The following is a 12,380-nucleotide window of genomic DNA, read 5'->3' as shown; positions in this document are numbered from 1 at the left end:
TGGAGAAGGGAAGAAAGCATTGATGTTCAAATCTTGCAATTGTTTTGCAGTTATGCCCTTGTAGTTTTGAATATTACAAATTTTGTAATATTCAAAATCGACATACCACAGTAGTGATGGGAGACCTTGCTCGAATGATAAGCATGATGGCAAAAAATTACATGTGTCGATCTATAGGCCTACCTTGTAGATTGGAACTATGGTAGAGTGTCGCATGAGAGGGTTACTATGTGTTATATTATTCATATGATTAAATCAAATTGTACGACATATTATTGAAGACGACGCGAGCAAGTAAGGTAAATGATACTTGTCTCTAGGTATATAACCTATTTGAGTTTACAATTCATGTCGTTCATGGTATAGAATTTTTCAATCTGACGGAATTTCACATGATTTTGAACTTTTGATAAAGTTTTAATGCTAATTTAAGAATTTTAAAATGCATTTTACCTTTATATTTTATTTCGATGTATAACGTGAAAGTTAATATAGATTAATACATTCAAATTTTATCGATATCTACGCATATCATTTGATTTCTTTTAACTTTGTCTCATTTCATGGAAAATGGTTGTATTACATATATTAGCATGTGAAGGCATTTTGGCCATTTAACTGTTGTTTTATGACAATAGTTTATCCTGAATCAGTTGGATACTTTTTTATGGAATTCAACTTATTATTTGTAAAGCTTAAATAGTTATATTTTTGCGAGTCATCAAAGTCTCATGTCTCAATTCTTAATTGAATGTTTCAATTTTTATCATAAAACTATCATAAACTAATCAATTCTTTATGATTGTAATTATGATTATTCATATCGAATGCATGCTTGAGACTATTAATTTTATAAATTTCCATTTATAATGATATATTCAATTTAACAGTTGTATATAGGAAAAAAAAGTAATAGTGACAAGGGATGGATCTATTCTTCTTCTATCCATCTTTACTTTTTTTCATAATTGACTTGGCATACTCAAAGACAAATCTGGAGAACTATGAGGATATTCATTCGAACCCTATATATATATATATGCATGGAGGTCTATTGTCTTGGAGATTTAAAATTTTGAAGTTCAAACCACAAACATTACGACCATCGTCAAAAATTTTATTACTGAACACACTCCTCAAAAAGCAGCGTATATATAATGATACTTTTTACTATATTACCTCCGTAGAATAAAATATCGCAATATAAAATGAACTATAAATAACTAATATTTGGCAATAAAATATAAAGATATAAAATAAAGATTAATTTTAATTTCTCAAATCAAAGAAGGAAAAATAGATGGAAGAATGATTCCTTAGTGAAGACAAACAATATAGTGAACTTTCCTCACACCAAAAGTGTTTTTATTACCTAAACAAACTTATTGGATCATCGAATTGTCATGTGATGAGTTTTTTTTTTTTTTTAATAATTAGGTTAAAAATTATTAATTTCATCATGGTTCACTAAAAAATAAAGAAGACTAAATGTCAATTTTTATTAAAAAAAATATTCACGAATAGGTACGTTAAAGAGAAAAAGATATTGTTAGTCAAATATTTAAAAAATTGATGATGTGATCGAATTACAATTGATCATGTGTTAAAAATAGTTTTGTAAAATCATTGCTAAAAAATAATGGCATAAATGAGCCTTTTTCTTGAACGGTAATTGCATAGATGAGCGAAATTTTTAACGAATAACATAAATGAGACTTTTCTGAAAGTTCGATAGTATATTTGAGTCTTTTCCCTTTAATAAATATTCACTATTTTCTTTTATATATGCCGCTTCCTAATAAAAAAAATAAATAACACGACTCTGTTCTACTCACAATATTATAAGATTATTTCAACATGATTCTCTCAAACATTACTATTCAATATTCACGATTATATTACCAAACAAAATATTTGTAATTGGATAATTATTAGTTAATATATCGTTAAATTTGATGCTTATCGATAATTAATTAATATATTTTGATATCTTTACCTACATATAGCAGTCAGAAAAGTTTGTTAGAATCTACTACAATTAGGTTAACTATTTTGACTTTCTAAAAAAAATTGGAATCATTTATTATCAACCTTTTTCTTCACCATAAACACCAACTATCTCAAAAATATACTTGTTTTTTTATTTTAAAAAATAAAGTATAGAAGTTCTCTCAAAAGTTCATTTAACCTGCTACTTTTATATATTTAAGATCGTGTGTTTTTGTTTTACTAAAATGGACTTCATAATCATTTATGTGATAGAATTAGAGCTTGATGAAAGGATTAGTTGAGATTTAATACGCGAAAGCATCAATTTAATCAAAAATAGGATCGTAATAGAGTTTTTCATCATGATTCGGCAATATATTAATGTTACTGATATAATTTGAATTGATGATATCTCAGTATATCAAGAATAATTCTACATGATCTGGTGATTATTAATATCGCTTTCAACCTCCTCTTCCCGATCCCAATTCTTTGCTCAATCGATGAACAATAATAACTCTTTATTTGACATTATTTTGCCTTGAGCCTAACAGATAATATCAAATAACGGATTGGATAATAAATAAATATTAAATTCACTATAGAGAAACTTTATAAAATGGCCTATTGTACCCCTTTTTGAATTATGAATAGTAACATTTTCAAAAAGCTAGCTTTCCCCCATTTATAAAAGCACAATCATGTACTATAAAGATAACATTCCTAATTATGGAGCACAAGGAAAAGTTTTTTGGACAATCTATGACTATTTATTAATATTCTTAATGTAAGTTATTCTTTTTTAAAAATAAATGAGCATATATGTTTATATTTTATGCAATAAATGCTAACGAAACTTCACATATTAAAATATAATTTTAAATAAAAGAACTAAACTAAAATAAATGCTAAATTTAATCAATTGCTTATGTTCAGAAATAAGTTTATGCTTGATATTCAATTTAAGGAGAAAAAATATTGATGCAAGGGTTAGCTAGCTAACATTTGACTATATTTTTCTTTTGAGCAAATTATAAAAATTTATCTTGAAAAATCTTTTTAAATTTTAATAACACTCACAAAAACTTATTCTTTTAACTCAAAAATGCATGTTTAAATATATTTTTAAGTTCATTAAATTACATTTCAAAATCTATGAGAAAAACTTAAAATCGAATAAAAATAAATAGATTCGTGTGCCTACGAGACTATTATTATAGAGTGGAGACTAAATAAGGTTTAGATATTAACGACGTCGTTAAGTATCTCGATAGATGTGACCGTTAATCCCAGGTGTATTCAAAAGTAGGAACACTCTATGAGCGGCGCGTGGTTTTCACCTTCCTCTTTCTTCTTTGTACTGTTACAGTACTCTTCTCTCTTCTGCTTCAAATTTTGTCCTTTTCACTTTTTCTCTCTCTAAATCTTCATTTTCATCTCTCTCTAAATCTGAACCCCATTTCCTCAAAATCACACCCGTTTTTGCCATTTCAATTTTCAAGCCCTAGAAGAGCTAAAACAGTGGAGAAATGGGTTGTGCTCAATCAAGAATAGATAACGAAGAATCAGTTTCAAGATGCAAAGATCGGAGAAACTTCATGAAAGAAGCTGTAAACTATAGAAACTTCTTTGCTGCTGCACATTCAGCTTATTCCATTGCTTTGAAGAACACTGGTGCTGCTTTGAGTGATTATGCGCAAGGTGAAACCCCACCTGAGCTTCCGCCGCCGGCTGTTAATGAGCCGCCGCCACCACCACCACCGATGTCGAATATGGAAGCTAGCCCACTCCCACCACCCCCTCCTCCCCCACCGACTTTCTCACCTTTAACCCCACTTCAACGCTCTTTTACTATGCCTGAACTGTCGAAACCCAGAGGTAGGAAAATGAAAGGCATTGGTATCGATGAGCATGATGAGGAAATTGAGGAGGAGGTGGAGGAGGAGGAAGAGGAAGGTGAAGGTTTGAAACTGAGAGAAAAGCGAAATGGGCTAGGGTATGAGAGGCCTATGAAGGAGCCAGAGCCACCCCGGCCACCGGGTCCAGGGGAGTCGTGGGATTATTTCTTTGAGAATGTGGACACGGGACATTCATTAGAAGAAGTGGAGGAAGAAGAAGAAGAGGAGGAGGAGGAGTTGAATGAAGAGAATATCCAAATTCAAAACAAAAGATTTGATAATATGGGTAGAAATGAGTATAGAGATGATCAGTTCAAGACACCAGAGAAGAAGGGGAAAGTGGAGAGTGAGGTTGAAGAGACCCCAACGGCAGATGAACCAGAGAGAGTCTTTAAGCATTCAAACACTGCGCCTTCTGAGATGAGAGGTGGAGTAGTAATGGGAGGTGGGAATGTTGTGTATGGTAACAATGCTGATTTCTTTAAAGTTTTAGGCGAGATTGATGATCACTTCCTTAAAGCTTCCGAGAATGCACAAGAGGTTTCGAAGATGCTTGAGGCTACTCGATTGCATTACCACTCAAACTTCGCTGATAATCGAGGTAATTTGATGTTTAGTCATATTTTAAGATGATATAGAATGGATAGATACCCTAATTGTTTTATCTTTCGGATGTTAGCACTGCAAAGTCCTGTTTTTTTGCTACTAAAAGAGAATGGGGATATGGTAAAAACACTCATATCAGTGACAGTTTGAACTCAGCTGGGTACAGGGACTTAGGCTTTTCCAATCTATTGTTTACTAACTTGTTTATTCACAGTAGATCTACTTGTCTTATGGGAAACAAAAAGGAACCTGTTTCGATACAGTTAGTTTTTATGATCCAAGCATTTAACAACAGTCCAGTGTTGTGAAAGGCGATCACCTCGTTGCCAATGGCAAGAGGCAAGGTGAGGCGACCATTCATCGCCTTTTAGCTTTGTTGCGAGGCGATCTTCAAAAGGCGACGCTAGGACGACAAAAGGCTAGAGGCAAGGGGCGAGAAAGGCTAGAAAGGTGTCACCTTTTGTATTTTCTTAAAAAAAAAGGCGACCAATCTAGGGTTTTAAAAGTTAAAAGGTAATTTTAGGATTTTTTACTAGACTCCTCCAGCAACTAGCCAGGCTTTTCCAGTGACTACAAAGTCTAACCAATACATATTTCTTCTTTTTTTGAGAAAGTTAACATAATACATATTTCTTTTTTTCTTCTTCAGACCTGAGTCACTTCTACCTTTGTTTTGACTTTTGTTCTTTTCTTTCTCATTCAAGTTCTAGACTTTTAGTATGTACTATCTATTTTTACTTTTTGAATTGAAAAAATTGTTAATATGTTATTGTTTGGTTATTTACATATGCAATTAAATATTTTAATTTTTTGGTATTAAAGGGTGCCGCACTTCGAAAAGGCGAGCGCCTCGCCGTTCGTCTCGCCTCGTGGCGAGGCAGACCCTTGTCGCCTTTTATCGCCTTTCGACGTCCAAAACACTAAACAGCACAAAACTGAAGCAACAATGCTGTTTGATCTTATTAGATGTTATAGTGAATAGTCCTTTTTCTGCAGGACATATTGACCATGCAGCTAGGGTAATGCGAGTCATTACGTGGAACAAATCATTTAAGGGTGTACCGAATGGTGATGGTAGTAAGGATGATTATGACATCGACGAATATGAGACTCATGCCACTGTTTTGGACAAATTGCTGGCTTGGGAGAAGAAACTTTATGATGAAATGAAGGTGTTTACTGCTTCTTGTTCCTGTACTTTCTCTTTGCTAAATTATTGGATTTTGTATTTGAAATTTATGATTCATGTTTGAGATATGGGGTATAAGAAGCATGGTCACCAGATCCTCTGTTGCATATCAGATCCTACTCGGCTAGACTTGGAGAATAACCCCTATTATCTCCCCCATCCTTTGGGTAATTTCTGACATCAATGCGCGTCAACTTCGACATGCTTTTCTATTAAGGGAACTTCTTAAATAGAAATAGAAAGCAAATTACTAGGAAGGATGTAGCAAATGAAACGTGTGAATAAGATCCCGCTCAGAGTATATCTGGCAGAAAATTCAACCCTGCTATCTCCATCTAGTTAAAGATGCTGGAAGAGGAGGTTGCTGGTGCATTCACCCAGTCTCTTTAAGTTGTGGCAAACTCAAAAAACTTGAGATCTTTGCAGTTTTATATATTAATCATATGTACTTTGCAGTCTGCCTCCTAATTTTTTAAATCCTAGTTTGTATAAATGTCTGTTTAAAACACCACTATCATTGTGTCATCGTCCAAGCTACTCCGGGCATGCGCCCTGTGTTATCAAAGGCGCGCTTTAAGCGCGCTTAAGCCCTGAAGCGAGGCTCAGAACGTGTTGAGCGCTTCACCTCGCTTTATGTGTGCTTCAATGTCATCATCAAGGTTCTAAGGCAAACGTTTCCTTGCCAATGAGCCTCGTATGAAGAAGTGACACTAAATAATTGATATTTCACTTTATCATAATTTTTTTTTCAATTTCTTTGGAAATATATTTATCATTCTTGTTTATAATTATTAGTCTTTGACTAAACATATATGTATTCTTTTCTTCCTTTGCGCCTTTTTTCATTAAAGCCAACGCTTTATTTGCGCTTAAAGCCCTCACGGACCTTAGAGCTTATTTGCGCTTCTCGCCTTTGATAACACATGCCTAGTTGCATTCTGTACCTACAATTTCATTCTGTTTCTCTCTGTAGCCTATCCTTCCTTTTGAGTTTAAGTTTCTATACAACTTTTTGGTGTCCGTCTGTCTAGTGTCATGTCATTGACCTTCAATAATGGCATATTGTTCCTATTGTCCAAAAGCTGATGGTTTATGGAAGTGTTATTTTGTTGATTTCAATAGGCTGGTGAGCTTATAAAGCAAGAATATCAGAGGAAAGTTGCCTTGCTAAACAAGCTGAAGAAACGGAATGCTACCTTGGAATCACTGGAGAAGACAAAGGCTGCTGTTAGCCATTTGCATACGCGATATATAGTTGACATGCAGTCCTTGGATTCGACTGTTAGTGAAGTAAATGACATTCGTGACAAGCAGCTTTACCCTAAGCTGGCTGCTCTTGTTCAAGGGTAAGTTCTCATGTTCCTAATTGTTCCTCATAATGAAGATTACATTTTAATGCATGTGTTTCCAGTGGCCGTTCTTTCTGGTCCACTAGGGACATTCTCATGTGTAATCTTCCTACTACCATCGTATATAGATTTTCTTTACCAGAAATTATTACATCTAGAAGCTGTTGCTACTATACCTGATTTAAAGGTCAGTCTTCTTTTTTAAGTCTTTGGAAACTGCGGTTTTTTAACAGAAGTTGTGTAATATTGAGGGTTGATCTGTTTCAGCATGCCAGTATTTTCCCTATATTATGATGGGAAAGGCAAATATTCTTATGTAAAAATGAAAGGAAGGCATGGAGCTAGCTAGTGTGGATTCATATCCGTGTGCTTACTCATCTCTTTTGGGAGCTTCTTAGAGGTGTAAAACATCTAATTTAGAATTGTCTTTTAAGTGAAACACCTGGACGGTCACCAACCATTTGAAGCTTTCTTTTAGGTGAAACCTTACACTTGAGTGATAATTTAAAAGTGCTAGCTTTTCCTACATTTAGATGCTCGTCATCCTATTTTATCACAATATTGGTTAATGGTTCTGATATATATTTTTTGTTGATAAAGTAAGGTATTTCATTCACAAAAGAGCATCAAGAAGATGCATAGTTAAATCTTACAATGAAAGTAAAATTGACTAAAGAAAACCGATATAAAGAAAAAGGTAGTTCCTTTACAGTTTAGTCAATCTAAGACAAGGGAACCAATAAACTCCATAAATTGTTCGGTGCTAGATACATTTGCACCTCTGCTTAATAATGGTTTTGATATTATTAAGCAATAGTTTGCTCTGTTAGTCTTCCTCAGAGGAACAATGGTTTTACAAACTAAGCTCCTATGACAAATTCAGATGACTAGATTTACTTACAAAAAAAAATTTAAAAATTCTTACGAGTCAATGGTATGCAACCACTACTACCACTCTGCCTTAATCACAAAATTAGTGAGACACTTGGTCCTTTATCAAAAAAAAAAATAAAAAATACAAAATTAGTCTTTTGAAGATCGAAGAAATTCCTGGCTGTATGATTTCTCACTGTCCAAATTGTGTATTATGACAACTCTACCCATCAAAATTTGACTCAACATTTGTCAGACAGTCCTCAAGTATTTCTGGCTTTCAAATGACATCTGTGTTACCAAAACACCTCAAACTAGTTTCTCCCGACCGTTTGATCCTGAAAAAGAAGCAAGCATGTGATTTAATTAAGGAGTGAAGGGTCACTTCGACTTCAAAACATATAAGAAAGAAAAAAAGAGGCCAAGTCATTGAACTGTCCGCATCTCTTATTCTTGGTCCACACCAATGGTCTCGAACCTTGATGTTCTTTCCTCTTCTGCTTGTTTGGCTTGATAGTGGCATTAAAATGAGAGTTAAAATGTATACCTTCTAATATCAATATAAGAATGGCGGGGGTGGTCTAGTGGTAAGAGCTTAGTGTGTGATATATGGATTATAGGCGCATGCCATGGATTTTTGAGGCCTTCTGCAGAAAAAAAGACTGTAATTTAAGCTGAAAAGGGTAGAGGGCCAGTCCATTATTACAACAATAACAACTATGCCTCAATTTTGAATAAGTTGAGGGTCCGCTGCATGATTTCTGAGTGACCTTGTTACTCCATCTAAATGAACTCATCTCAGGCCAATATGATACAAAACAAAAATAATAGCACCCAAGGGTGTGTCCTAGTGGTCAATGAAGTGGGTAGAGAACTATGAGTTCCAATCCCAGTGGAGGCAAACACACTAAGTGATTTCTTGAGGTCTGTACCAGTCACGTTGAATAGAATTACCAGGTACATGTGCTTGGAACCGAGGTCTTTCTTGGGTGGACTACAAGTGGAGTTGTAATTGACTTTTGTCCTTATGGAGCACGATGTAATTGTAAGATATAAACACAAACGATTGGTGATTTCGCTAATTGAGTGGAATATAAGTTAGAAGTTTTCTTGAAGTTTCCTGCCACAAGAAAGAAGTTGTATATCTATCTATCTGGACCTGTTTTAGACACGGAACATTTGGAAATATCTTCTTTTCTGCTGTTTGTGATGGGTCCACCAATTCATTTATGAATCTCTGAAAGTTCATTATCGAAGAACGACAGTTCAATTCGTGCATTACTGTAGAGCCAGTATTAGTATGTGAGTCCTTGACCTGCCTCATATTAGTAGAATTGATTCATTTGGTTTTGCTTCGTGTATAATTCTTCCCTAGCTTTCAGCCTAGTGAATAAGATTCTTTTAAAGCTTATGATTCCTTCCTTCTTTCTTTAGCTTAAAACCCGTGTAAATGCATTGTTATGCATATTTTCGGAATTTAGGAATCAAGTAGCATAGGTTTAGGTATTTACTTTTTGATATTCTAGCAGGCTGTCTTCTCCTTTTGTCCTCAATGATGAGTAATCTACATTAGCATACATATCCTTTCTAGGGCATCTGTAATGCTGTCTACTGATTATATGAAACAGATGGATTTCCTATCATCTGTATGTTCCAAATTTTGGGTGGGTTGATATCAAGGAAAATGTTTTCCAATTTTCTCATGTTTGGTTGAATTAAATGTTATGGAAAATGTTTCCCAAATCAACTAATTTTCCTCCAATTTAAGGAAAATGACTTTCCTTCAATGCTAATTCAAGATTCGACTCTTGATTCTCAATTCGAGGCACGACTCTCGACCTCAATTTGAGACCCAACTCCTTAGTTTCAGATTGAGATGGGGTCAAATCTCGAGTTAGGATTGAAGGTCGAATTCCAGGTCAAGTGTCGGGGTCGAGAAGAGGTTTCGAGTTGGGTATCAGGTTGTCAGGGGTCGGACTAGGTCTTGAGTCTCGGGCTGGGAGTCAAGATTAGGTCTTGGGATCGTTTCTTCATTCGGGTCATGGTCAAGTCATGTCCCAGTTCAAATGTCGTGTTCGGAGTAGGGGGTCAGGTCTTGGATCGGCTAGGTAATGGGGGTTGGTTTTTAGTTTAAAAACTATTATCCTAAAAGGTGTTTTTACTGTCTTGCCAAATAATATAAGATATTTTCTAAAAAAGTTTTTCATTCCTAAGTTGCTCGGACTCTTCACTTTTGATGCCGCTCCCTTGTCGACACGACATGGGTGTGGGATCTGTGTCCGAATCGGTCAACGTAATTTGGGTACTTTGACCAAAATCGATGGGGAAAGTCTGGACAATTTTAATGATTCATATAATAAATACAAAAGCTAAGGTGAAATTGAAGAAAGTGGAATACCTTTTATCTAGAAATTTCTATATCACTCCTTTTCCTTTAATCTCCTTCCATGATTCTTCTCAAGTTCTCCTCATAATATCTCATAATCTAGGTTTTATAGCTTTATTTATAGATATTTTAATTATTTTTAGGTAAATCCCCACACCCGTATCCATATATGGATCCATATCCCCGAATCTCAAAAACTATATCACGAATGATTCGGCCTCTAGATCCGCACCCGTATCGGACACCCGCACCTAAGTCCGAGCAACTTAGTTTCATTCTCCAATCATATTGTATTTTCATTCATCAACCAAACATGAAAAAATAAGTTAGAAACCAACTTATTTTCCTAGAAAACATTTTCCTTCCTACCAAACACACCCTAGACACAAGCACAAGAAGTACCAATTTTTTTGAATTAGTAGTTTCTTGGTTGCCCCTCTATATATATCCATGTACCTTTTTGTTATATATATTCCCCGAAGGGTCACTTGGTTTTGAATGTTATTTCTTCTTCTGTGCTGCTGCTTTGCTGGGACTATGGATTTGTATAAATTCTGCCTAGTAGTACATAATATTTGGTAATGATATAAAGGGTCACGCCACCATATGACATAGTTGCAATTAAAAAAAAGTAGATACTATTATAAATAACGTGAAAAGTAAAAAACAATTTAATAATTTATTAAAACATATATTAAACAATATAATTGTTACATTGTAATTGTTAATTAATCATAACACTCCCTTTGTGCCAATTTATGTGATTATTTAGTCTCTAAAGGAATATCACTTTCTATAATTAGAAATAATTTAACTTTAAAATACTTCTTTTATGCTTATGAAATAATGATTTATAATGATTTATAATCCTACAAATATCTAAAGTTTATCAAGTCAAACGTGCCGAGTATCAGCTTTTGCTTTTCCTTTGCAGGATGGTTAGCATGTGGGAATTCATGTTTAGTCATCACAAGAACCAGCTGCAGTTGGCTACTGATCTCAAAGCCATTGAAATCTCCGGGTTCCCCTTAGAAACAAGCAAACATCATCATGAACGTACGATCCAGCTTGGTAATGTTATCAAGGAATGGCATGATCATTTTGACAACCTTGTGAAAAATCAAAAGCTGTATATCCAAACACTCCACAGCTGGTTGAAGCTAAATCTCATACCCATTGAAAGCAGCCTAAAAGAAAAGATCTCGTCGCCTCCTCGAGCACAGAGTCCCCCAATTCAAGCCCTTCTTCACTCCTGGCAGGAACTTCTTGAGAAGCTGCCTGATGAGCTCGCCAGAAGTGCCATTGCTTCCTTTGAAGCAGTGATAAGGACCATCATTATTCATCAGGAGGAAGAGATGAAGCTGAAGGATAAGTGTGAGGAAACAAAAAAAGAGTACATACGCAAAAGGCAAGCATTTGAAGATTGGTACCAAAAGTATATGCAACGTAGAACTCCACCCGATATGACAGATCCCGATAGAGCTGCAGACTCCAACCCAAAAGATCCTGTTGTGGAAAAGCAGTTGCTTGTGGACACATTGAAGAAGAGGTTGGACGAGGAGACAGAAGCTCACCAGAGGCTCTGCATTCAGGTTAGGGAGAAGTCATTAGGGAGTCTCAAGATCCGGTTGCCTGAACTATTCCGAGTCATGTCAGAATATTCTTATGCATGTCTAGAGGCTTATGGTCGATTAAGATTGATCGTACAGTCGCAGCACTCAAACGGGAGTTCATAAGGGTCTTAGGCTCTCCTCTCTTTGCCCCTTTTTGATGTTGTTGTGATCTTTTGTAGTAACTAGTAAATGTGAAGTGTAAGTTATTCCTGGATAATGTTTTATGTATTGCTGATGTTTTGCCATGTATTTGTATGAAAAGCGGCATCTTGATTTGTTTATCGACCTCATGAACAGCAGCATATATTTGATTGTACTGATGTTTCTTGGAGTCTCAAAACATATGGGAAAGTCCCATTTGAGCACTTTGCAATATTTTTGTGCATAATATTTGAAATTTAGTTATTTGAGTTTAAGTTATATGCACAATCAGTTACATTATCAAGTCATCTTTACCTATTGAAGCAGGTAATGAGT

At 35.0% G+C, this 12,380-nt stretch overlaps 1 protein-coding gene across 1 annotated transcript; it reads left to right on the top strand.

Moving 5' to 3' along the window:
• The first annotated feature begins 3,308 nt into the window (after window positions 1-3,308).
• Window positions 3,309-12,301, top strand: LOC107028786 (nitrate regulatory gene2 protein). The gene is made up of 4 exons (XM_015229983.2): window positions 3,309-4,488; window positions 5,490-5,665; window positions 6,805-7,028; window positions 11,225-12,301. Exons 1-4 carry the CDS (start codon window positions 3,519-3,521, stop codon window positions 12,024-12,026), a joined length of 2,172 nt encoding a protein of 723 aa, XP_015085469.1. The 5' UTR covers window positions 3,309-3,518; the 3' UTR covers window positions 12,027-12,301.
• Window positions 12,302-12,380: the final 79 nt, after the last annotated feature.

This window comes from Solanum pennellii, chromosome 8, assembly GCF_001406875.1.
Source record: "Solanum pennellii chromosome 8, SPENNV200".
Taxonomy (NCBI): domain Eukaryota; kingdom Viridiplantae; phylum Streptophyta; class Magnoliopsida; order Solanales; family Solanaceae; genus Solanum; species Solanum pennellii.
Note: the sequence above shows the minus strand (reverse complement) of the source record. Positions and strands in the feature narration are given on the sequence as shown.

Excerpts from the sequence above, each read along its gene's own strand:
- LOC107028786 (XM_015229983.2), top strand. The coding sequence starts at position 3,519 with ATGGGTTGTGCTCAATCAAGAATAGATAACGAAGAATCAGTTTCAAGA. Across the intron at positions 4,489-5,489 it reads AAACTTCGCTGATAATCGAG|GACATATTGACCATGCAGCT; the intron begins GTAATTTGATGT and ends CTTTTTCTGCAG. Across the intron at positions 5,666-6,804 it reads AACTTTATGATGAAATGAAG|GCTGGTGAGCTTATAAAGCA; the intron begins GTGTTTACTGCT and ends TGATTTCAATAG.